Source organism: Drosophila kikkawai, chromosome X (genome assembly GCF_030179895.1).
Source record: "Drosophila kikkawai strain 14028-0561.14 chromosome X, DkikHiC1v2, whole genome shotgun sequence".
NCBI classification, from domain to species: Eukaryota; Metazoa; Arthropoda; class Insecta; order Diptera; family Drosophilidae; genus Drosophila; species Drosophila kikkawai.
Window position 1 is genome coordinate 23,842,754 of NC_091733.1, and position 26,524 is coordinate 23,869,277.

The window sequence follows — 26,524 nt, forward strand, 5'->3', positions numbered from 1 at the left end:
TTTATTTTTAAATTTTTAAATTTTTTTAACTTAAAAACCTAATATTTTTAAGAATATTTTAAGGACTATATACTTTTAAGTTTAAAACTTATCACCCTTATCGAGTGTTCACTGTAAATAAAATAAGATTTGTACGTCTTTGGGGCCCCCTTCAAGGTCAGTGGCCAACCTTTGCAGGGGGCTTTAGTTAGTTTTAGTGTGCACACTCGTTAAAACGGAAAAGGGCAGCCCTAAAAATCTGAACAAATTTAATTAAAAATGCAGAGTGCGGCAGACAAAGGCGAAAAGAGAGTTGAAAAGAGAAATAATGATTATTTTTAACACAGTTGCCATCTTTTTTTCATTAAATCTGTCAACTGGCAGCCAAAGAAAAAAAAGAAGAGAAAAACAAATAAAAAAAAGAGCAGCAAAAAGTGGCAATAATAACAAGTCGGGGATAATAGCTAATGCCCCAACGATCCATTTTAGCGACTTTCACTGTTTAATTGTCGCAAAATTTCATATTTTGTTGCTTATTTTTCATATTATTTTTTTTTTTTTTTTGCCAGCAATTTCTGTGTTTGGTCAGCAGTAACAAGCGGCAATAACAAATGTATCTCTGTATCTCATGATGTGCAAGATACGAGTGAGTACTTGGAAATTTGTATCTCTCGCTTATATAAGCCCCTCGAAGGGAGCTACCGAGATGCCCGAGTAAACAAATTAAAAGAAATCTTTGTTGTTAAGAAACTTACTTACATTTTTTTTATATTCATATATTTTTTTTTTACTTTACTTATTTTTTTATACTATATTTTTTTTACTTTCTTTTTATTCTAGTTAATTAGCTGGCTTACTAAGTATTTGTGTAATATTTAAAATATTGGTTGGGCAATATTTTCGGGTGATTATGAGTATTGGAATAAGTGACTAAGCCTGGAAATAATTTTAGTTTGTCGTTTTTTGTATTATATTGCATTTAAACATAGATTTTTATCTAACTGGGAAGACAGAAGAAAATCAATACATTTGTACTAAACTTTCAAAAATCTCCCTGAAAGAAAACCAAGTAAAATGGCATTCTGTAGACCCTAAAAAGTCTTTCTAAATAGTCAGGTAAAAGTATCTGTATCTGTAAGTGCAACTGTATATATGTATATCTATGGCTGTATCTGCATCTGCAATCATTGCAGTTGCCAATCATTCGATTAGGTATTAGCCAGAAAAATGTACTAACTGCACACTTATTCATAATTTGGCTAACCAGTTTCTCGAATTGCCTTTCGGGGCCCCCAATCCCCAATCCCCGGGAAATCTTCAATTGAAATCTAATCTGTTTTTCCAAAGAGGGCGGAGGAGAAGGTTGGCTGAAGGAGAAGGTTTTCCGCAACAAAGAGCCAATTGTTTGGCAGCAAATTGGGCGGGCATTAAATTGCATATGATCACGGGACGGCTTTTCCTCCTTTGAAAATTTTGTATTTCTCCTTCCGTGAACCTCATTCGAATGAGCTGAGTTGCGTTGAGTCTTTCCCCAAACTCTTTTTATTTTTCTTCATTTTTTATACAGTTTTTTTTTTTTTTTTTTGTTTGCTGTTTCTTTTGCGAAACGAGTCTTCGGGGGTAATTAAAAGTTCATTGTCGTTGAAGGCCTCCAACACGTTGTGGAAATTATTTTGCAATGTCTGCCCAAAAAAAGATACGAAAAAAAAGGCAGTGGCAGCTTCCACACACAACTTCCCCAACGTTTAGTTTGGCTTCTTTTTTTTTTTTGGGATGTCTGGCAGAGGCGAGAGATTTTCCCACATGAAAAACTTGAAGAAAAAAAAAACTGAGAAGCGATGACAAAATGTGCAGGAGGCTTCGCAGCAGCGTCATCGCCATCGTCATTGAGTGAAAGTTGCTGATGACCATTATAGTACATACTAAAAATATATATACACTATACAATTGCATATATATGTATATGTGTGTGTGTGTGTGTGTGTTTGTGTTTGTGGGGGCCATGGCCAATGCCTTCACGACAATTTGCCGTAATTGAACTTGAAGCCAAAAGACCAGGAAGCGAGTTTCCTTTACAGATTGCAGCTGCTGCACCTGCGCATCTCGCGGATCGCGCATCTCGCGGATCGCATCTCCCCCAGAAGCAGATAATCGTTAAAGTCACAACGTCAGTCACGACATTTGCGCAATCGTCTTGGGTTTGGGCCAACTGGTTTTTCATTTTTTATTATTATTATTTTGTTATTTTTATTTTTTGGGATCGTCTGAGGGGGTGTGTATGGGAGTCATCAAAAAGCTGGCTTATTTGAATAAATTAAAAGTCCCAAAAACAAATAATATTCTAAAAATTCTAGGGTTCTATGTACAACAACAAGATATTCCCATAATTTATTTAAGCAAAAAACTCTTTTGAATAAATATTAACAAAGTAAAGTTATTACTTGTTTTTAAATAGAGTTTCTTCTTGGATTAATTAATTTGTATACAAATTTCTTATATATACATTTCTTTCCTAATTTTATATATTTGAAATTTATATATACATTTAAATGGTGTTCTTTTTACATTAATAACATTTTGTGCAGTACTCAGATTTCTTTCCATTTCTTTTTGTTTTTGTTTGGAATTGTAAAAAGAAAGTGCTGGCGACCTTCAGCTGTAGTATGTGATCTAGATTGCATGTGGAAATTGTCTTGGGAAATTTCTAGGAAAATGTAGGTGGGTTTTTTTCGCGTCAAAACAAAAAGTGTCTCCAGGCTAAGACATTTCTGGGTTAATTTGCTACTTCGACAATTTAAAATCCAGGTGAAAATTTTATAGAAATAAACCATAAATTACTTCTCTAAATAATTTACAAAAGCAAATAATTATAAATAAATTTATTTTAAAGAATTATAAGAAAACACTGAGCCTTAAACATTATTAACCCAATTTTTATTTCATTTTCGTTTCCTTCAAAATTCCCATTTCATAATTTTTTCATTGACTATTTAAGATATTTCTCAATGCAACCCAAGCATTTCTTTCCAAATATATTGAGGGTGTTTTTTTTTCGAGATAAATCACTGTAAATAAACAGGTTACACCGGCAGGGCCAATCGTTTGACCCGCTAAAATGTTGAATTTAAATTTAAATTTATGCAAAAACTGTTCGACTTTCGTTCGATCCTAATAAACAGGCACAGATTAGCGCAGAAATGTGATTAGGTTCGCTTCCAGTGACCTCGACACCGTTGGTACGGTGATAAAGCGAACTTTTCTCGGTTGCATGTGCCTGCGGAGAAGCTGCTGCTACTCAAGTCGTCAAAATTCTCGCCATCAAGTCAATATTTCAGTCGACACATTTGAGTGCACCGGGAAAAAATTAAGCAAGATGCCAATTTTAATATTAACTAGATTTTTTGAAGTGAAAAGGGGAGAAAGATACATTTTTTGGGGAACATTTTGAATGTTGTTTTTGTTATAAAATATAATTAAAATATTTTAAAGGAATAAATAAAAATTTGAATAAATAAATTCTTGATCTAGATTTAGTAGAGAATATTAAAAATAATTTTATTCCAATAAAAAAATATTCTTTAAGGGAATAAATAAATATTTAAACAAAAATATATAGTAAAGAATATAAAAAATGTTTTCTTATAAATAAATATCTTTGAAATGAATAAATAAATATTTAAATAAATAAATTCTTGATCTGGACTTAGTGGAAAATATATTATTTAATATTTACAGAATATTTTCCCAATTTCAAGAAGGATTCATAAAGTCCCTAAAATAAATCTTCCATAAATGAGATGCCTAACCTGAGCTCCTTTTCATAAAGTTTCATTATTAATTTATATTATAATCTTTCTCTCTGTGCTATAAAAAAAACCCCCCCCTTAGCTTTCAGTGTATTTGCCAATCGATGGATCGCACTTGTTGAGCTGCGAAATTCGACTCGGAGAAAATCGGGTCATCTCGAGCGAGATGCAAGGGGCCACTTGGCCAATCGGGTTACAGATGGCCACACAGGTTAATTAACGATTTGGACCAATTAAGTTGACGGCCTGATCTTTGCTATCTACACATACACACACACACACACATATATATACATACAATGTGCAATATGCATTTGTAAAATGTGTGGCAGATTGTGACAGCGTTAGTTTTTGGGTGCAAGGAGGTGCAGGTGCAGGAGATAGGCGAGAGTGTGTAGAGTGCGAGTGTGCTGAAGAGTGTATCTTTGGGATATAGTGCTGTTATAATTGCATTTAGTGCTGGTTGGTGCTGGCTGGTTAGTCGGTGGTAATTAGTGGCAAGTCTAGGCTCCAAAACGAAACTCGAATCGATCGATGCAACTCACCCATGAATTATCGCGAAATTGTGACATATTTCGGGCAGCCGCAAGGGGCGGTTACGGTTTTTGTACGTTTTAATAATGATGATAAATAATTGGAGACCGTCTTAAATGGATTTATATATTGCTATATGGAGGTTATTTATTTTTTTTATTTTGTTTTTTATTTTTATATATATATATATATATATTTTTTTTTAATTTATATATATTTTTTTTATTTTTATATCTTTTTATATTTTTTTATATTTTCATATATTTATATATATATATTTTTTTAATTTAAAAAAATTTTTTTTTTATTAAAATATTAATGTTTTTGATTTTTATTAATTTATCTAAAGCTGATAAATAGTTTTATTTCTCATTTCTTATTTCTTATATTTATTTTACATGCAAAAAAAAAAAAACTGGGACGGACAATTGTTATATTTTATTTTTTGCTTTAATAATTATTATTATTAATTATTTGTATTTAAAAATCATGCATTTACTTCTCCTTTTGCCGCACTGTTTACTCTTTTTTTTTACTTTCAATTTCGATTGCTGCCTTTTTCTTTGTTTGTTCGTTGGCTTTTCGTATAATTTTTGTTTTTCTTTCTCTATTATTTTTCAAATATTTTTTTTTTTTGCGAATTTCACAGTTTTTGCTTAATTTATCTAACCAATTTGTTAGCTAAGCTGGACACACACAAACACACACACAGCAGAAACTCACACACGGCAATGCAGCTGAGCGTAACGCATGGAAATGAGTGCCTCAGATACTTTTGTATCTTGTATCTGCTGGCTGCTTTCTGAGGCGTAACTGCCAGCACGATTACGTGCGACAAGTGTTACACTGGCCAGCAAAAGCGGCAGATGAGGCTAGAGGTGCTTTTTTTTAATAACAAAATTTTAAAAACAAAAAAAAAAAAAGAGACTCGAAGTGGTAAGATCGTTTAAGCCGCACGCGCGCCTCTCTTTTTAGTTTTATTTTTTTGTTGACGAACCGAACTCGACGAGTCTGCGCCGCTTACTGACTCGGACTCTTGGCTTTTGCTTGTTACCTTCGAGCTGCGAGCTACGAGCTCCATGCTCCATGCTCCACGCTCCCCGGGCAACGCTCTCCACCAGGTCGCCGCTCACCGCTTCACAATCGCAATTGCAATCGCCGGTTGATGCCGCTTTCTAAACGCTCTCCGCTCAACGCTCACGTTCGATGCTCTCTGTGATAGCCGGGGCTTTCTGGCCACAGTGGGACAAGCTATACGATTTTTCTTTTGGTAAAAGAAAGCCTAGAAAAGCTGGTCTAGATACCTTGAAATGTTTTTAAAAATTATAGATAAAATATTTGTAGTAAACTAGGTAACTTGGCTGGGAAAATTATTTTAGATAGATTGAAATTTAAAAAATATATATAGAAGGAGTCATTTGCGACCCTACAAATCATATATATTCTTGATCAGCACAAACAGGCGCTTCTTTCTAGCCTTCTCCGAAAGAAAATTTTTTTTTTTTTTAATTTTTTCAAAATTTGATAAGGGGTTACATCATTAAAATTTGCAAATTTTGGAAAAAAATAAAATTTTAAATGTGGTATGCAGATTTGTTAACCTCATCAAAACTAACATAACTACGTTTTCAGAATTGATTTTGGTACATTTTTGGCTTGGTTATGGAATTTTTAACATATGGATTTTTGATATTTTGCCTCTTTACTTTGCAAAAAATGATGATAAAAAATTATAAATAATTATTAAAATTAAATTAAGTATGCAGATTTATTAAGCGTAAAATAACTAACACAACAGCGTTTTCCGAATTGAATTTACTGCATTTTTGGCTTTTTTATGGATTTTTAAAAATTCGATTTTTTATAAAAAATAAAAATTCGCCATTTTCTCAAAAAAATGTAAGGGGTTACATCATTAAAATTTTCAAATTTTGGAAAAAATTAAAGTTTTAAATGTGGTATGCAGATTTGTTAACCTCATCAAAACTAACATAACTATGTTTTCAGAATTGATTTTAGTTCATTTTTGGCTTGGTTATGGAATTTTTTAAGATATGGATTTTTGATATTTTGACTTTCATTTTTCAAAAAATTATTTTATAAAATTATGGATAAATATTAAATTTAAATTAAGTAAGCAGATTTATTTACTTTTGAAAAACTAACACAAAACCGCTTTCCACATTAAATTTAAAGCATTTTTGGCTGAGCTACAGATTTTTAAATATTAACAATACTAATCAAGTTCAAGTTCAGAGACATATATATATAAATTGTTTACTCTCTCACCTTTGCCATGACTTATGGCAATTTCCGTTTTATGACGTTTGTTGATAGCTGAAAGTAAATAATCTTCATAAAGATTGTTCCCCAAGAAACCATGATTCACGCACTACAAAGTCTTGAGCCCAAAAGTATGCGTTGGCCTCCCACAACCCAACCCCAGAAAAAAACACACAATAAAATTTGAGTTTGAAATACCAAAAAAAAAATATATTTATTTTCTCATAAGTCAGAAAATGTACATTATAAGCAATTTTGTGGATGATGATCGGTTGTCAAATATTAAGGATTAGCTAGCTTAGAATGGGATCTCTTTTTTTACATGTATTTTTATAAAAAAGTATATATATAAATATATATATTTATATATTAATATTTATATTTATAAATATATATTTTTATATATTTTTTTTTACAATGATTCGCAGTTGCTGGGGACAAAAAAGAACTCAGACGAGCTGGAGGCATATATTTTTTTTTATTAAAATTTTTGTTGCATTTTGAAAAAGAATATAGGTTTTTTGCTTTTATGGATATATTTTTTAGAGATCAATGCAAATGGCGCTACAGACTAATGTACAACTATACAAGGTTAATTAGTTGCGAGTCCGTGGGTGTGTTATGTATGTGTGTGTGTGTGTGTGTGTGTGCGGTGTGTGTACAATACGAATGCAGCATAGCCAATCCAGAATGCTCTACGTTCTCGACTTTCCCGTCACAAATTGCCTCTCAAGCGAATCCAGTTCGTTTTTCTTCCGAAGTCTGTCTCGAAAAATGTAATTTTAATTTGTAGTTTTTTTCTTTCGTAATTTATATCGATTAATTCGATGGTATTTTGGAGATTTCCTTTACATTTTTATAATTTTTCTTATTTTTTTGCTAAATGCTATTTCAATTTCTCCTCTCGTTAATCTTAAGTAAAATTGAATCAAATTCCTCAGTGCTTGCAGTGCATATCGTACTTAGTAATTCATGTTGCTTCATTTTTTAACCGCTAAGTCTATGCTTAGTGACTAAACTAAAAAAAAAAATAACAAAAAAAAAAAGAACAGAAAAATTAAGAATTATTATTCATATCTTGGGGGCTGTATCTTACAGTGCTTCTTAGTGGATATAGGATTCCGTTTGTAGGATGTAGGATTCCGAAGCACGAAGCTATAGAGCTATACATATAGGTTATATATATATATATATATATATATAGGTAGTATTGAACAATTTACAGTTAAGCAGTTTAGAACTCTTCGATAGAAATACTTTCAGACTTGCATAAGTTTATCATTAAATATATATATATATATATTTGATGTATCTGGGGAGTATCTCTGTGTGTGTGTGTGTGTGTGTCTTTCGATGTCTGTCCCAAGTTGCAGCTTCAGAGACCTTAGAAGAATGTGAAACTTGTCAAGGACTTGTGTTATTTACAAGGATGTGACTCGAGGCAGGTCCAAGTCAAGAGCTTTGTCTTAAGGACCAGAAGAAATACTCTTTCTTTGGCTTCTTAGGACAAAAACCCTTAACTTGAACATTCCTTTTTAAAATAAATAATTAACTTGTACATATATATCCTTTATTGGGTCTTTATCCATATATTTAGTTTATATTTATATATATAGTATAGTTACTCGTACAGTTAGGCATTGTTATTAGGTATATCTGTTTGCATCTCGCTGCTTTTTCCTTCTCGCTTGTATCTTCTATCTTCTATCTTGTATCTTGACCTTTACAATTTTCTCAATGGTTTTTATTTTGTTGTTTTTTTCGGTTGCCTTACTTGCTAGAATTTTCATAAGACTTGCGTTTCATTTTCTCCATATTTTGTTCAAAAGTTGCACTTAAACGATTCGAAAAAAATATATGTATATATATGTATATGTCTATATGTCTATGTATACATATATATATATATTATATGTTATGTATGTTTATGTCCTTTTTTTATATTCATATATATACACATCATGCAGTAATTGCCGCCAATTTGTGTTATCTGTGTGTCCTTGTTGGTGGCTTGGGTGTGTGTTGTGTGTGTGTGTCCACCTTTTCCTCCTCCTCCTACTCATCCTCCTGCTCCTCCTCCTCCTTCTCCTCCTCCTTCTTTCCAACTCGTTTACAAAATCCATGAAAATATATCCTTAGTTTGGCTTGGACCCGGTTGTTCTCCGAACAGCTGTGTGAAAGTGCCAACTCAAGCACTCCGCTAGCCCTTTCCCGCACTCTTTATATATATTTATTTTTAAAGTTAGCATTTAGCTTTTGCCATTTTTAGCATTTCTCCTTGTCTAGATTTAAAGTTTGCTTTCGTTTCCTTTGAAAATCCAACTAAAATCTGCCCAAATCCTTTGACTACAATTTCATCTTCGTATAAAAATAAAGAAGTACTTGTCGAAAATGAACCACGGATTTTTTATAGTTGTAATTTTTTTCTCTCTGGTTTTCTTAAATATTTTTTTTGTTTAGGGTTAGCAAATTTGCTAAAATTGTCTAGATTGTCATTTGCTAAGTATTTCTTTATTCCTTACACCAACTCTGCTCTACTGCATATGAATTTACAGCTGCGGCTGGCTTTATAGTTTATATGAAACAGTGCAATTTTTATATAATTTTTATTTTTAATTATAATTAATTAATATTAATATAATTAATTAAATATTCCAAACATTTGGAATTTTTACCAATGAAAAAGAAATAGTTTTTGGTAATAATAGATCCATTCTTATTATTATTTTTTTTTTAATTTTAAATATACATAAATTAAAAAACAAAAATTAAATTCAAATTAAATTATGAATTTCCCTAAAATCTAAATCAAATGTTTATATTAATTATTTTATATAATTTTATAGATTAATACATTTTATTAAAAAACTGAATTTCATAATTAAATCAGACTAAAAAATTAATTTATTTCTTGTAGTTTCTATGTTTAATAATAAAAATAAAATATTTATATTATTAACTGATTAAATATATCAAAATAAACACATTATGGTGGATAATATATTTCATATTTTAAATATTTTATTTGTAATTGAAAACAAAACCTTAAATACAATTTTATTATTCATAAAAAAAGGAATATTTCGACTTGAGTTTGTTAATATCACAATAAAATATTTTTATTCGCATTAATTTTCTCTTTTAAAAATTAAAAATAAATAAATAAATTCCAAATAATATTGAGCACTGCATATATTCTATTGCCCGCAGCTGTAGTATCCATTAGATGCCGCAGGCGGTGGACTGTGGGCTGCGATTTTGGATCCTGGTTCTCCAATTTTTCTTTTTGGGGGGCACCTCTGGTTGGGGCGTATTGGCCGGAAGCCCGCTGCTAACCGGAATCCCAATCGCCGTTTCCACCACCACCTGCAGCAGCCTACAATGTGTGTTGTCTGTGTGTGTTTGTGTGTTTTTTCTGTGAAATCCAAAACATAATTACCCGCAGGAATGCATACGCTGACCCCTTTTAAAAATGGTTTTGTCCCAAAAACCCTCTCCGGCTTTCCCGGTAGCCGGAGCCACGGCTATCCGGGCCAAGTTTTAACGGCGAAGGTTAAGTGGCTCCCAAAAAAGAAGGGAGAGAGCTGCATTCGGCCAGCTTTACTCGTAAAGGTTATCGATACAACACTTATCGCTCTTATCGGTGCCATGTCAATCGATATACTGTATAAGTGAGACTTATCGCTAGAGCTATCGCTATTAATCGTAAAGGCTGAAGGAAATCGCGGTAAACGTAATTGACTCGACTAAACACGACTATGTATAATAATATATATGCGGAATTTTTGGAATCTAAGCAAAAGAAGGATTCATTTATTAGACTAACGGCTATTCTGGATATTCGTAATAACATTTTTTGATTCGATAAAATGTGTGTGAGTGTGTGTTTGTTGTATACATATATTATTATATTATTACTCATTGTTTAGGTGCAGGGAATACGGAATACAGAATTATAGGGTATAGAATATAGAGGGTAGAGTATACATAGATAGTCTTTGTTGGTCCTTGCCTGCTAGCCGTCGTCTCCCTTTAGAGGCGGGCAAGTAACCTATGGGGGGGGGGGAGATACACCCAAGTCTTTCGGTTTGAAACGCTGAGGGTTCGGGTCTGAGTTTATAAATGGGGATATATGGTATGGATATATCCTAAATACGAGTGTAGGTACAGCTAACGGGGGTTGTGCATTCTAGTCTGTGCATCGGGACTGTGTGTGTGTGTTTTTCTTTGTCTGAGCGAGACAGCTATTGAGCTCGGCAAAACGCTCTATCTCTCTATCTCTTTCTTGATCGCTCTGTCTATCTCTTTCTAATCGTGCTGCTGCTTTTGCTGCTCTCTGTCTTATTCGCTTGTCGATCAGAGTATTCAAGTTTTTACTTAGCCTAGAATTCCAAAAGAAGTACATTTAAATATTATTTTAAATATAATATTATTTATAAATAATGTGTGTTGTGTGTGTGTGTGTGTTGAAGGTTTTATTTCGATTATTCAGTAATATCGCTTCGCTCTCTCGTTCTCTCTCTAATTAATTAATTAATTTAGATATCACAATATAATCATTAATCGTTAATCAATCGGTAAGTGAAAACAAATTAATTTCGAATTTCGAATTTACACTCAATCTTTAATTAGGAAATTAAAAGTTACCTCGTCTTGCTAGCTTTGCTTTACAATAATTTTTACCTTCTCTCTCTCTTTCTCTCTTATGCGAGCTTACTGGCTAAAATGTGTGTTGTCGAGTGTTGTTTGTATTTTCTTTGCTTAATTTTATATTAACTAATTTAAAAAAAAAAAAACAGTGATTGCACAAAAAAAAAAGATTATCATTATTTATTAATTAATTATTAATTATGTCGTAGGGTGAATGCTTCGCCTCCTTCGTCCCCGTCCCTCGTCGCCCCCCTTAGATCCTGGTCTGCACCTCCAGATGCATAAAACGCTCTTGACCTAAGCGGGAATCCCAGGGCGTTTTTTGTTTTTTGGAATGTTGATTTGATTTAATTTCAAACATTTAGTTTCGTTTTGATTTTAGTTGTTGTTTTGTTTGCATTATTTACAAGAGAAGTTCCAGGTGTTTATATTTTTGTGTTGGCATAGAAAGGAGAAATTTGTAAATATTAAAATTACGCTCTCTTGGCCATCATTATGTTTCGTTTTTCTGTCCGTCCAATGGATAATATGATGCTGGTGGGGTATATGCTTTGTGTTTTTTCTCTAGCAATTGCTCTACATGGAGGGGGCCGGCGGCGAAGTATTCGAGTCATTTAGGGCCCAGCAACTGTCCACGGGCTGCGTTCCCTGCTTACTTTCCAAATACGTTGCTATCTCGTTGGCGTTCTTATTGAAGGCCACCATCATGGCCGTGTTGCCGCCAGAGTCACGGGCCTGCAGGTTGGCGCCGGCTGCCACTAGCATAACGCAGATATCGCGGCGATTCTGCTCGGCGGCGATGTGGAGTGCGGTTTGCCCACTGCAAGAAAAATAGGGCGAAAATAGGGGTTTTTAGAACATACAAATATATACAAAAAAAAATTATATATATTATTATATATATTTTAAAAGAATATAAAGTTAGGAGAACAAAGTTGCCCAAGTAAGAATTCAGCAAGAAAGAAAGTTAACTTTAGAAAGCCAAAGTCGAAAGAGAAAATGGGAACACCCTGTAGGAACAGATTTAACTGGGAAATTAGGCGATCTAGAATTTCCTGCTAATGTAGACTTGGGAATTATAAGCCAGGCAAGGTAGAAAACGACAAGGATAATGCAAACACCCTGTTGTACGAACTGTATTACTTAATTTAATATATTTTATTTCCTGCAAAGTCGGACTTGGAAATTGTTAGGCAAGAAAACTGGGAACACCTTGTTCGAACTGATGTAGGTGGGACATAAAGCCAGGTAGGATTTCCTGCAAAGTGAGACTTGGGAATTATAAGCCAGGCAAGGTAAAAAAAATGAAAAGGAAAAAGAGCAAATTTTATTGCCTGCAAAGTTTCCAGCAAGCCAAAAAAGCTGGGAACACCCTGTTAATCGTGGATGGCAACTGTACTTACAGCTCCTTGTCGGCCATGTTGATGACGCGTCGCGTGGCGCACGAGATGATATATTTAACAATGTCCTTATGGTTGTATTTGCAGGCAAAGTGCAAGGCGGTCTGTCCGTTCTTGTTCACTGACTGCAGTGAGTATCCTTGTTCATGTAGTGCACGTAACTGCAAGAGAGCGTTGTTAAACAGGAATTAATTGGGCTCTCGACTATATTTGTAATTTCAACTACAGCTACAGCTAATCCGGTATATAATATACAATTAATATATATAATTTGGCATACGGTTAGGTCAAATATATATCGTAATAGTTATGCTACCATATTGAGGTCGCCGCTCTGGGCTGCTAGTAGTACGGCATCGGAAGTTTGCTCCAGTATAGGGCTATTATTCAAATGTATATATGTGTGTGTGTGTGTTTTAGAGAGAGACAGAGAGCGCATGTGTGTGTGTGTGCATGAAAGAGAGAGAAAATAAAAAGAGAAATTCAAGCATCAGTTCGGTTGGGTTTTATCATTCGTTTTTTTTTTCGATTCAAATGTAGATGATACGAGAGTAAAAGAGTAAGATAGACAAAAAGAATAGAGAAAGACAGACAGATAGATAGAAAGAGAGACAGAATAGCCACAACAGACAGTCGAGTAATAATAAGGAAGGAAAGAGGCAGCTAGTTATACGGAATACCTGAATCCATAACCAAAAACATCTTCGTTGAAACTGAATAAACGATCTTTGTTGCTGCATGCAAAAGTTATATATATATATATATATTTTGTACAGAAAATAGGAAAATAATTGAATCAATTGAATGAAATCAAATCAAAAATGAAAATGAAATTGAATCAAATCAAGACGGAGGAGGATAGATTGCTCAGGGAAGGAGAGAGAAAGAGAGATAGCGACAGGGAGATTTTGTGTGTGAGAGAGAGATGGCGGATATTTCGTGGAGCATGAAAAAAGCGTGTGAAAGAGAGAGACAGAGAGAGAGAGAGAGAGCGAGCTAGCTATATGAGCAGGCCGAACGAGACAGACAGCTGTCACCAAATGATCCAATTAAGGAGAGAGGGAAAGGGAAAGAGAGATTTTGAATTAATTGTTGAAATTTTGCTGCGACTGACTATTAATACCGTCTTGCTCGGTTCATGGTCGTCTCTTTTCTTCAAATGATTTTGATTTTGATTTGAAATGAAATGCTGAACGAATCGGGGCTGGGGACGCTTTTTACCTCTTCCACTTCATCACTTTAATGGGCTTGGAGCCAATTTGCAAATCCTCATCTTTAGGTTTTTGGAATTACAGTGTATTTCGAGTATATATATATATGTATGTATCGTGTATCGTGTATAGTGTGTTTGTGTTTGTGGCAAATTCGAAAAGAGAGTTAAAAATTGTTAGTAAGCCATCGAAATCAAACAATTACAACTAAAGTTAACTATAACTATGGTTAGGAAATCAAATAACTAACTAAATACTAGCTACCAGAGGGCACAATTGCAAGGCATCAAACCTACCCGTTTCCGGGCCATTTTGTGTGTGTTTCTGTTATCGTTTATCGGTTTGATATTGGGTTGGTTTTTGTTTTGGTTTGTTTTTTTGAGATGGGATCGTAACGAATACGGTTTGGTCCTTGCTACGGTTAACTGTTGATGTAAGCCGGGATTATATACCATTAAGTGCTCGAAGGTAATCGTATTTAATGCTCTACTTACATGCGATCGTGGCAAGGACTAAGCTGTATTCGGCTCCTCGCAATTAGGATATCGATTCTTATATAGCATGTGTAGGTAGGTATGCGAGTGGTTTAGTGTGTGGGCTAATGTGTTTTATGCATTCAGTTGCGATCGAAATAGTATTGTACAGATTTTACAGATTTTAAAGAATTTCTTGGACAAGTAAAAGATTCAAAAAACCATAACTAAGTCAAAAATTCATTGAATTTAAATCGGAAAACGTTTTTTTGTTCATTATTTTAAGGTTAATAAACCTGCATACCTTATTAATTTTAATATTTATCCATAATTTTTTTATAATAATTTTTTTGGAAAGTAAGAGGCAAAATATAGAAAATCCATATATTCAATATTCTATAACTATGCCAAAAATGTACTAAAATCAATTCTGAAAACGTTGTTATGTTAGTTAATTTGAAAATTTTAATGATGTAACCCCTTATCAAATTTTGAAAAAATCGAAAAAAATTTTTTTTTTCGTTTAGACAAGGCTAGAAAGACGCGCCTGTTTGTGCTGATAAAGAATATGTATGATTTATAGGGTCGCAAATGACTCCTTCACTACCCTGCACTCATTTGACTGAATAATAAATACCCTGCATGAAAATTGTATTTCCTTTCCCCCCAAATAAATCGATTCTCTTCGGTTTTTTGTGGCTTCTTCTCGTAAAGATTTATAATTTACAAGCTCTAATCTTAGATTAAATCTTAAAAGAGATTAAAAAACAATCCGATTTGATCTAGATTGGCTATAAAGTACTTCTAACAGAACTCAATATATACATTTAGATGGTAGACTATATTCTCCTTTCGACCGCAACCTGGTTTCTCTGAGTGTAGATGCTCTGAGTGATGGGGACATGCAATTATCAACATTAAACATAAGGCAATGCAACGAAACGAAGGATGTGAGTGGACAGGACAACTGGCAGCCTCCACTCCGCTTTTGCCCACCCCCGCTTGGATTTGTGAGGATTTAGGGAAGGATTCAGGGGGGCTTCCAGGAGGAGTATGAGGAGATTTTAGATCTCGATGCGCCGCTTGCGGAAGTGGAGGTGCAGAAACATGCGCCTGTCCAAGTACGGCAGCTGCTCGGCCACATGCTGCTGGTAGAGCTCGAGCCGCTCCTGCAGCGGCAGCTCGTTTGCCCCGCCGCCACCGCCGCCATAACCCCCATCCCCATTCAAGCCCGTTCGTGGCGGCCAGCAGCCAGCCAAGAGGCGGGAGGAGAGCCTACCCGTGCTGCCCGGGCCACGGCCCTGGGCCTGGTCCATTTGCCGGCGCTCATTCTGCGCCTGCCGCTGCGAGAAGGCCGCAAAGGAGCGCTCCTGGTCCGGTGTCTGTGGCATGGTGGCCGCCTCATGGTCCAGTATATACAGCTCATCGATGGCAATGTCACAGATGTAGTGCAAGTGCTCCTGGGCGCGATCAATGCGGAAATAGTGCTCCGCAGTGCAGGCTATGACAGGGGAAATTTATATTAAAAAAAAGAGAGGGGGGAAGGATGTGCCGAGACTCACAGTCGATGAAGCACCAGTCCTGCGAGACCTTGGGATATGAGATGGACTCCTCGAACTTGGAGTTGAGCATGTTGCGGACATGCTCCAGATCGACCTGCGACTCGATCTCGATCTGGCCCAGCTTGTTGGCCAGCTTGCGCAGCATCTCCTTGTCGTAGTGATACTGCTCGTACTGCTGCATGGTCACCCGCAGGATGTGCAGCTGCATCTTCTCCAGGGGATTCACCCTAAAAACAGAAAAAGAATATATATAAAATATATAAATTTGTTGAGAGTATCAAGGAAGACTCACTGGACATCGCCGCGTCCATGCTTCCTTTTGGACAGCATCAAAGCCTTGTTGAGCAGCTCGATCTCAATGATCGAGGGCTTCACCCGGCAGGCCTCGCCATCCACCTGCATGGGTATGGTGCGCCGGGTGATGATTCTTGCCTTGCGGCACTGGCAGATGCAGGTGCCATGCATGCCCGCCTGCAGCATGGGCAGCTGGTAGGTGGTCAGTCCCACCACTTCCATTAGGCCGTCGTCAATCGAAGGCTTGGCAGAGCCAAAGGAGTCGTTCCAAGGATGAGTGCCGCCGCCATAGCTAAAGAATAGGGTTATTTATGAATTATTATATATTTTTACTAATAATTTTAGCTAAATTTTAGCTAATAATTAACTAATTTAAAAGCTAGATTGAAAGGAAAGGCCCATCTACCCACCTGGGAATGTTCAGGAAGAGCACCGCATGGCAGCCAGCATCCCGTAGCTTGCCGGTGAAATCCTGGCCATCGCACTCCAGGGTTACCCACTGGGACAGGTTGCGATACTGGCGCAGGATCAGATCCTTGCCGCCCATCTGGCCATAGTACATCTTGTTCCTTAGCCGCGAATTGAAGCGCTCCGGATGCGCTTCGCGTGCCTCGTGAAATTCGAGGGCAATGTGGGCATCCACACCGAATGAGAAATAATTGTTGATCACATTCAGGGGCACATTTGCCTTGCTCCTGTCGACATGATCGTCGCTGACATCATCGTTGGGCGTCACCTTGACGCGCCAGCGATCCATTAAAACGCACTGCGACATGCCAATCTCGCGCAGTATCTTACCAATCGGTTCATCCGTATAGCCCTGAAGTTGGAGTTGGAAGCACTGTTGTCATTTTCGGGTGCAAAAATGCCGGAAACAAATGAAATCTAATTTACTGCCACAATGGTAACTCAATTGTACGTGAGACAATGTGTGTTAGATACTTAGATACATTAGTAAAACCCTAAAATCACCCATACGCAGTGTTGCCAGTGGTTATTTCTAAGATATATTATATATTTAGTAAAGGTTAATTAAATATTATGCTTAGTAATGGGTTATTTGTAGGTTTTAATGGGAGTTTTGGGTTAATAGCTTAGGCATAAATTAATAACCAATTAAATAGAAGTAATATTTTAAATAGAAATTAAAAAATGAAGCCTTAAATTCCTTGATTAACTTATTTCTAATATATAAATATTGTTAAATAGATGCTTAAATGTTTAAATGCTTTTATTTTGGCTTGAAATCTGGCTTACGTGTCGTATGAGTGTAATTTTCATCTCAAACTTGAAGCAGACTTATATCAAGATATACAAAAATGTCAATAAAATATTTAAAATAATAAAAATAATGAAAATAATGAGAGCTCCTAGCGCTACTTAGTGTGGTAAAGGTAGCAGGTGTGTTCATTAGTCAAAAGGGACAATGGTTTACTTACCCCGCCCCATCCAAGAGCGCGAGCGAGATCATTTCCAGTGCCCAGGGGCAGGACACCGACGGCCGGGACCGGCTGCAGGGGTGGCTGGATCTGGTCCAGGACGGACAGGACCCAGCCCACAGTGCCGTCGCCGCCGCAGGCCAATAGCCGCAGATTGGGGGCCTTGCGGAACATGTCGAGGCTGAAAAGAAATATAAATTTATATTATTATTTATTTATATATTTATTCAATATTAATATATATCTTTTGTATACTCACCCCATTTTAGGACCCCCCTGGGTGAGATCAAACACCTGGCGCGGATTGAGCAGATGCTGGAACTTGCCCAGGAGCTTGACACCCTGATTGCCACCGGATTTGGGATTAATAAACACAATGACCGGGATTACCTCCGGCGATGGTATTGGCTTCACAATGAACGCCCTCGGCTCCTTCTTCTCGTCCTTGGCCTTGTGCCGACGCTGTGTATGCTTCTTGCTCTTGTGTCCACCACCCTGTCCGCCGCCGCCGCCGCTGCCAGCACCGGATCCACCGCCAGCTCCTGACCCGCCACCACCACCGCCCGCTGAGCCCGAGGCGGCATTGTTCTTGTTGCTCACACGAATCGAGGACTTGAAGTTGCCCTTGTTCGGCAGCTTCACAATCCACGACGGCGGCACAATGATGGGCGCATAGTTGCCTGAAAGAGAGAGGGAGCGGAGAAAAAATAATAAAATAAATGGTATTTTACACAAGAAACAACATATAACAATTGTATTTTTCCAAATAAACTCAGAACTACAAACTTTTCCCAGTATAAACTCAGCAATACAAACTGTTCTCAGTATTAACACAGCATCACAAACTGATCCCAGTATAAACTCAGCGCAAAAGTATGCCATGAATTGCGGTCTGTTGCATATCGCTCAGTTGATTGCATGATACTGGCAGCCTCGACGTATCTATGCTCATGACCTGATGTCTGTGCACAGCTGTATTGAGCAGGCATAGATAGCTGAGGCAGATGTCGATGCTTAGTCTGTTGTTGTGTAGCACATTGCTGCTGTTTCAATGAGTGCAGCAGGCAATAAGCTAGATCAGTGCACAGATACTGCATGATCATTGACGATGTTGCCATCAGATGCTGTGCATGAGATGCCACATTGCAATGCAGCATTTCAGCATTACAGATTGCATTGTTGAAATATGTTGCTTGTTGCAGCAAACTATGCTGAAAATTCATACATTTTCAGCACAGCTGCATGTCGCAGAGTCGCAGATTACCTGCGAAACTCACATACATGATGCACATCAGCTGTTGCTCGCATTGTGATCAGCATCTGTCAGATTCATTCACAGTTGCTTAGCTTGTCGCCAGCTTGATGTTGTAACAATGCTGAAAATACAGTTGTACAGTAACACACATGATGCCATGAGTCTGACATGGTGATCAGCTGCAGTGCTTCGCCAACTCACTTAGCTGCATCATTGCCATGAGCTTCTGTCTTCGTGCTCGAGCTGCAGCCACTGATTCGAGCTGCAAGTCGATTCTGCATTGTTGCAGATTACTGAATGATGCAGTCAGCGCATATCACTCAGCACAGTTGATGGTTGTTGTAGCACAGTATGCTGAAATCTATTAGATATTCAGCAATTACACTGGAATGGCAGGCAGGTAGATTTGCCGCAAACGATTTTCACCAGACATGGCCTGCTCAGCTGCGATTGCACAGAGTGCACAGCATATTCACACGAGTCACATTGCTTGAGAGCAACGATTGCAATACAGCTCATTAGACATGAACAACTGTTGCTAGCTGTTGGTAGTACTAGTTTTTGTTGCAGCAACAGATGCCATTGGTACAGCTTGAGCAGTGAGAACAGGATTTACTCTAGTGCAAAAAAAATTTTCACTCAATGGTTTGAGTCCATGCTATATCATTTTTGAGTGAAAATTTTTTTTGCACTAGAGTAAATCCACCTTCTGCTGATTCTGTTCGCCTGGTACTTCACTCCCAGAAATGTATGAATTTGTACTGAAAATGGCCAAATTGAAGCCTCGTTGTTGCTACAACAATAAAAATAGTACTACTACAACAAATGCCTTTAACAACAACAACAGTTGTTCATTTCTAATGGGCCTTTGAGTTATTTTAATCGTTGCTCTCAAAGAGTCAACGAGCTGATCTGTGCAATGAGTGAGAAATGTTGAATTTGAGTAAAAAGAATTCTGTGCACTCATTGTGGCTCTCCAAATCCCCGAAGGCCGTACCTGACGAGCAAACAGCGGGAGAGCGAAGACCGTATCTGAGATGAGCAGCCCAGAGAAATATCGTAATTTGAGTGAAAAATTCGTTTGCATTAAAGTAAATCCACCTCCTGCTGATTCTGTGCGCCTGGTACATGAAATCCAGGAATTGCTGAATTTGTACTGAAAATGTATAGATTTTCAGCATAGTTTTTGCTACAACAACAAAAACAATATTTTTACAACAATATCAATTTAACAACAACAACCTAGATGATCTGTGGGTTGAGTGAAAATGCTTGCATTGCAAATAATGCTTTGCACTCAATTCGGCTCTCTAATTTCCCGAAGACCGTAACTGGCGAACAAAGAGCAGAAGAGCGAAGACCGTAGCTGACGTGCAGCTCTGAAAATCAATTGAGTTAAAGAGCTACGGTAACGGCTGCTCGAACACAGAAGACGGAAGCTCAGATGAGCTGATCTGCAGCGAAGAGTAAAACAATGAGTGGAAGTATTAGAATTGAGTGAAAAAAATGCTTTTGCACTAACGCAAATCCACCTTCTGCTGATTCTGTGCGCCTGGTACATGAAATTCAGGAACTGACGGATTTGTACTAAAAATGTATAGATTTTCAGCATTGTTTTTGCTACAACAATAAAAACAATATTTTTACAACAATATCAATTTAACAACAACAAGCTAGATAATCTGTGAATGAGTGAAAATGCAAATTGCATTGCAAATAATGACTCTCCCAATCCCCGAAGACCGTAACTGGCGAACAAAGAGCAGCAGAGCGAGGACCGTAAGTGATGAGCAGCTCTGAGCAATATCGTAATTTGAGTGAAAATATTGGATTTCACTAGGTAAATCCACTTTCTGCTGATTCTGTGCGCCTGGTACATGAAATCCAGGAATTGCTGAATTTGTACTGAAAATGTATAGATTTTCAGCATAGTTTTTGCTACAACAACAAAAACAATATTTTTACAACAATATCAATTTAACAACAACAAGCTAGATAATCTGTGAATGAGTGAAATGCTTGCATTGCAAATAATGGCTCTCCCAATCCCCGAAGATCGTAACTGGCGAAAAAAGAGCAGGAGAGCGAAGACCGTAAGTGATGAGCAGCTCTGAGCAATATCGTAATTTGAGTGAAAATATTGGATTGTTCTAAAGTTAATCCACTTTCTGCTGATTCTGTGCGCCTGGTACATGAAATACCAGAATTGAAGATTTTGCACTGAAAATATCTAAATTTAAGCCTTGTTTTTGCTTACAACAACAACAAACACTGCCTCTATATAAAACAACAACAATTGTACAACAACAACAAGCATCGATCGCTCTTGCAATTACGTCATCGCTCAAATCGCTCAAATCGTTGTGCTGCCCAGATAAGTATGCAACATAGGCAAGAGACGCCGAATTGTCAGGCCAAATTATGGTGCATATTTTGGGCTGAACAAATATGCAACAACCGGAGGCTTCAATTCATGGCATACTTTTGCGCTGAGTTTATAATGAGAACAGTTTGCAATGCTGCGATTATACTGGGAAAAGTTTGCGATTCTGCGTTAATACTGGGAACAGCTTGTGATGCTAAGTTTATACTGGGAACAGTTTTTAACGCAATAGTTCGGTTTTTGACCGATAGATGGCCGCAGCAAAAACCTCAAAAATACCATTTTTATATTTAAAATCTAAGAAAAATCTAGTTTACTGTAAACAAAATTCTTTTAAGGTAAAAAAAAAACACAGAATTCAAAATATTTTTATTTAAAAATAGCAATCTTTTACTCTTATAAAACTATGGAATATGCACAAACATTTATTTATTGCAAAAGAATAAATATATATATTATCTTTTTCTGTGTGTCACACTGTTTGGCCTTTCCGGAAGAGCTAATTGTGTGAGTGTGTGGAGCGGAGTGGCAAGTGCTTAAGAATTGCCAAGCAACTAAATTCAATTTACCACCTTTAAGTTTAGCTGTGTGAGTGTGTGTGTGGGTGGGAACAAAGGGAAAAGCCATGGAAAATAGAACGGAGAAAATGGGAGCTAGCATAACCGGCATACCAAAGAGCAATTATGAATGCCACAACTTGGCCAAAAGGAACTGCTGCTGCTGCTCAAAGGAGGACAAAGGATCCGATCCAAGTCACCACCACAGCCCCACATGACACTCCCCACCCACTCGTAATTCTATTTCGTGCTGTCTTGTCTTCATCTCCGGTCATGTCCTTGTCCCTTCCGCCGCCCATTGCTTGCTTGGGATACCGGGATGGCAGGCAGCCAGGCAGCCAGGATGACAGCCGGAGTGTGCATAACGGCATTTGCCGTTGAGAGAGAGAGTGTGTGTTAACAAGATGCTCATTGAGACACTTTATAAAAACGTGAACAGGAAGCGGTTAAGTCAGCATCATCATCATCATGGGGACTTTGTTGCAACATTCCCGTTGCCAGGAATGCCGGGACAACTGGGACAGTCAGGAGACTAGGTGCTGCTGACTGCCAGTTAGCGTTTTATAGCAATTACTTTAATTAAAAATAGTTTACATTACGCCCGCCACAGCCCACAGATTGCGGCTGAGCAGCTTTCTGGGGAATTCGTCGAGATGATAAGTCCAAACAGATGGCGCAAAGCCATCCTTTGGGATGTCCTTGGCATTGACATTTGTGATTCCCAATGCCTTCCCACTGCGCCCTCCCCCTTTTCCATATGGCTAAGCTGCTAGTTCGGCTTATTGGCAAACGCTTGACCTTCTGAATTCTGTGGATTTTCCAACTCCGCAGGAATTCATCAGGATAAACAATGAGCGAGGGACAAACAGATGGCAGGATTAAATATGCGCTTGCTTTATGAACAGTCTACAATTAAATCATAAATGCATTATGATTTGCTTTGGTTTAATCACTACCTAAAGGGGCTATTTTCCACTACTAACTTTGGAAAGTATATGTTTGAATACCTTTGAAGTTTGGAATCATAACTAAGGCAAAAATGCCCTAAATTCGATTCGGTAAACGTTGTTGTGTTGGTTTTTTTACGGGTAAGAAATCTGCACACTAAATTTAATTTTAATAATTATTCATAATTTTTTATCATCATTTTTTGCAAAGTAAAGAGGCAAAATATAGAAAATCAATAAATTCAAAATTCCATAACCAAGCCAAAAATGTACTAAAATCAATTCTGAAAACGTTGTTATGTTAGTTTTGACGAGGTTAACAAATCTGCATACCACATTTAAAATTTTATTTTTTTCCAAAATTTGCAAATTTTAATGATGGTACCCCTTACATTTTTTTGAGAAAATGGTGAATTTTTATTTTTTGTAAAAAATCGAATTTTTAAAAATCCATAAAAAATACAAAAATGCAGTAAATTCAATTCGGAAAACGCTGTTGTGTTAGTTATTTTACGCTTAATAAATCTGCATACTTAATTTAATTTTAATATTTATTCATAATTTTTAATAATAGTTTTTTGAAAAATGAAAGTCAAAATATCAAAAATCCATATCTTAAAAATTCCATAACCAAGCCAAAAATGTACTAAAATCAATTCTGAAAACGTTGTTATGTTAGTTTTGACGAGGTTAACAAATCTGCATACCACATTTAAAATTTTATTTTTTTTCCAAAAATTTGCAAATTTTTATGATGGTACCCCTTATCAAATTTTGAAAAAATTAAAAAAAATATATTTTCTTTCGGAGAAGGCTAGAAAGAAGCGCCTGTTTGTGCTGATCAAGAATATATATGCTTTATAGGGTCGGAAACGACTTCTTCGATGTGTTTTCAACTACTGACTAAAAATCGAATGTCCTTAAAGGTTATAAAATATCGCATTCTATGCTTAAAATTTCATTGAACAAAATATCCTATAATTTTATTATTTGATTCAATTGTTGAATGTTTTCTTGTAATTATATTTCAACCATTATAAATTAAATGTAGGCCTCTCTTTAGCTTAGTTAATATGTTCGATTGATGATTGAATACATCAAACTGTGCATTGATTTATTGCTCATAAATCGCCACGTTAAAATATTGATTTTTAATAAATCAATAATTTTTCAAATACCATTTGAGTATATATATTTATAATACAAATATTTTATTTATAATTTCTATTTTTAAACTTATTTTAGACCAAAAAAGTCCTTGCTGCCCCAATAACTATGCTACAAATTGTTCACCCACCAAACGAGAGAATTCAAGTGATTGAAATGGCCCATTCTCTCAGGAGGTACTTTTTCGGGCTCGCTTTTAATTCACAAATCTTAATTAAGTTAACGGACCGCAATTTATTTGCATGCGCGTCACGTAATTAATCAAAAGGACAAAGGACGTAACGAGACGGGGAAGAGGGAGATAGATATCCCTGTGTGAATATATGCAGGACTCACCCAGACGACACTCCTCGCCGATTTTGGCCTGGTTGAAGCAGGACTCCTTGTTGTGGTAGATCTCATGGCACCAGGCGCAGGACAACGCCACAATCTCCTTCGAGCCGAAGAGCTTGCTCTGCACCGCCTGCTTTACGGGAGAGATGGGGATCAGTATAGACCATACAGAAAATTAGTACTGAAGGAGTCTGGATTTTTTGTTTTTATTTTGTTCCAATAGGAATATATGCATTCTCGATCTCTTCATGCTTGAAAACTAGTTATTATTATGTACACATAGAAAAATAATATTTGTTTGCAGAGAAATGAATTTTATTTTAAGTTATATTATTTTTAAAAATTATATTAGTGACTTGAACAAGGGAAAAAATTAATTAAATTGAATTTAAATTATTTTAAAATAGGTTTTTGTAAATATGAAAAATATATTTGTAGGTAAAATTTAATTATAAACAATTGAAAAAGAGAATCAATTTATTAATTTTAATTGAAATTGTTTTTATTTATATTTAAAGGTATGTTTTTCTAACCAATCTAGCTGGAAAATATATTTTTAGGCAACATTTAATTATAAATAATATAAAGTAAGTATTTTGATGCCCCAAAAACCAATTTCTCTATCATTAACGTTAAAATTCCCTTAAATTTTTATGAAAATTTCAATGGAAATTTGTATGGAAATTTTAAGGAAAATTTGTATGGAAATTTGCATGGAAATTTGTATGGAAATTTGTATGGAAATTTGTATGAAAATTTCAATGAAAATTTGTATGGAAATTTGTGGTTTTACCCATTGAACCGTTAAGAGGCCCTCAGCCAACAAATAAAAACTCATTGAATATTGTATATCGCTTTATCAATGGAAAAACCGTGTGTTTCCAACAAGAAACTGAACAAAGCATAAACAAATGAATATGCAAAATACAAAAAAAAATGTAGAAAAAACCCAAACTCAGGTAAAATGCTGCTTTGGTTCTTGAAGTAAACCTACCTTTCCGCACTGCTTGCACTTGCCCTTCTCCAGCTTGCGATGCACCCAATGATGGTGGGTGGTGGTCTGCTCCCGATACTGACGGATGCCCACATCCCGATAGGTGGGCTTGCAGGCCAGCTGGCTCTTTTCGTTCACAAACGGAATGCAGTTTTGGTGCGCAATCAACTGGCAGGCGGAGCACTTCATCCGCTGGCCGCTCTTCTGCAATGGCAAAGAGAAAGGGAAATGCAATTCAGAGTTATGGCTAGGAAAATGTATATAATATATAATATAAATATAATTAATAATAATTAAAAATAAATATAATTAATCATAATTATATTGTTTTAATCAGGGCAACCCTTACTCTTATTAGCTCGAAACTAATTAGCAAATTCCAGGTGGTATCGCTTTGCAAAAACCGCAATCAAATGACGAAACTGCAATTGCCGTTTGCATTCCGCAAAACAAACTTTCAAATTAATTGTCAAAGCGGTGGGAGGGGAGAGGTGAGGTGAGGTAAGTGACAGGTGAAAACGGATTGCCGTCGTGGAAAATGCCTCAGGTTTGCTGAGATGTTTTTCCTTGGAATGCCAAGAATATCCCTCTGCTTGTGATTGTTTATTGTGCTAGTTTCGGAAACGGTTTTTGTGTAATTGTTTCCAGGTAAACTTTAGCTTACCTTTTCACCTGAGATAGCTACTTCTGGGCTTGGATTTAATTTGAGGCAAAAGTTGTGGCCCAGGATCTGGGCTCTAGGTTGTTTATTTATCTGAACTTTTGGATATATTTTTTATTAGATTTTAAGTTAAAATAACTAAAAGGAGTTTTATTGCTTGAAATGTACTTAATTTTCTTTATAATTAATATTAATTTTTGTTATTTAAAACATTTTATGGATCAACTTTATTAAATTATTCAAAAATCTTTAATAAATTCCCAATAAACCTTTAATAAACATTAAATTAAACTTGGAATTTTCAAAAACAAAATCCAAACTCAACTTTAAATTTTTATATGAATCCTGGACCCTATAAATGCCATAAATGTGTCTCCTGGCTATGCTTAGATTATTTCTCCCACTTGTATTTCTTGAAAAGATGAAGATAAGACAGGTTTTTGTATATAAAAAAATAAAATAAAATACAAGGTGGCTGGCCAAGTTTATTTTCGTGTAAGTTTCCCCCCCCCCCCCCACTTTGGCTGACAATGAGACTGATAAAGTACTTTTTTTGTTACTCTTGGCTTCTTTGGCTGCCCAAAACCGATGACACG

The 26,524-nt window shown here is 36.2% G+C and overlaps 2 protein-coding genes across 19 annotated transcripts in view; both read right to left on the reverse strand.

Annotated features, from left to right (window-relative positions):
• Nost (Nostrin) overlaps window positions 1-5,329 on the reverse strand; it is a 30,137-nt gene extending 24,808 nt beyond the window's left edge. The window contains exons 1-2 of one of the 2 annotated variants that reach the window (XM_041774867.2): window positions 5,043-5,329; window positions 4,331-4,451 (exon numbers count right to left, since the gene is read on the reverse strand). In XM_041774867.2, the coding sequence (XP_041630801.1) occupies window positions 4,331-4,357 (27 nt within the window). In that variant the 5' untranslated portion in view covers window positions 4,358-4,451; window positions 5,043-5,329. Of the gene's footprint in view, window positions 1-4,330; window positions 4,464-5,042 lie in introns of those variants that run through there. The other variant, XM_070288461.1, reaches the window with a different exon arrangement.
• A 4,269-nt stretch (window positions 5,330-9,598) lies between these two features.
• Window positions 9,599-26,524, reverse strand: part of rdgA (retinal degeneration A) — a 115,108-nt gene continuing 98,182 nt past the window's right edge. For 4 of the 17 annotated variants that reach the window (XM_070288447.1, XM_070288446.1, XM_070288445.1 and 1 more), the window contains exons 5-17: window positions 25,268-25,471; window positions 24,277-24,406; window positions 17,891-18,311; window positions 17,632-17,812; window positions 16,603-17,033; window positions 16,191-16,484; window positions 15,899-16,125; window positions 15,616-15,837; window positions 13,874-13,925; window positions 13,333-13,386; window positions 12,969-13,032; window positions 12,656-12,813; window positions 9,599-12,072 (exon numbers count right to left, since the gene is read on the reverse strand). In XM_070288447.1, the coding sequence (XP_070144548.1) occupies window positions 11,829-12,072; window positions 12,656-12,813; window positions 12,969-13,032; window positions 13,333-13,386; window positions 13,874-13,925; window positions 15,616-15,837; window positions 15,899-16,125; window positions 16,191-16,484; window positions 16,603-17,033; window positions 17,632-17,812; window positions 17,891-18,311; window positions 24,277-24,406; window positions 25,268-25,471 (2,682 nt within the window). In that variant the 3' untranslated portion in view covers window positions 9,599-11,828. Of the gene's footprint in view, window positions 12,073-12,655; window positions 12,814-12,968; window positions 13,033-13,332; window positions 13,387-13,873; window positions 13,926-15,615; window positions 15,838-15,898; window positions 16,126-16,190; window positions 16,485-16,602; window positions 17,034-17,631; window positions 17,813-17,890; window positions 18,312-24,276; window positions 24,407-25,267; window positions 25,472-26,524 lie in introns of those variants that run through there. The other 13 variants (XM_070288457.1, XM_070288456.1, XM_070288451.1 and 10 more) reach the window with 8 other exon arrangements.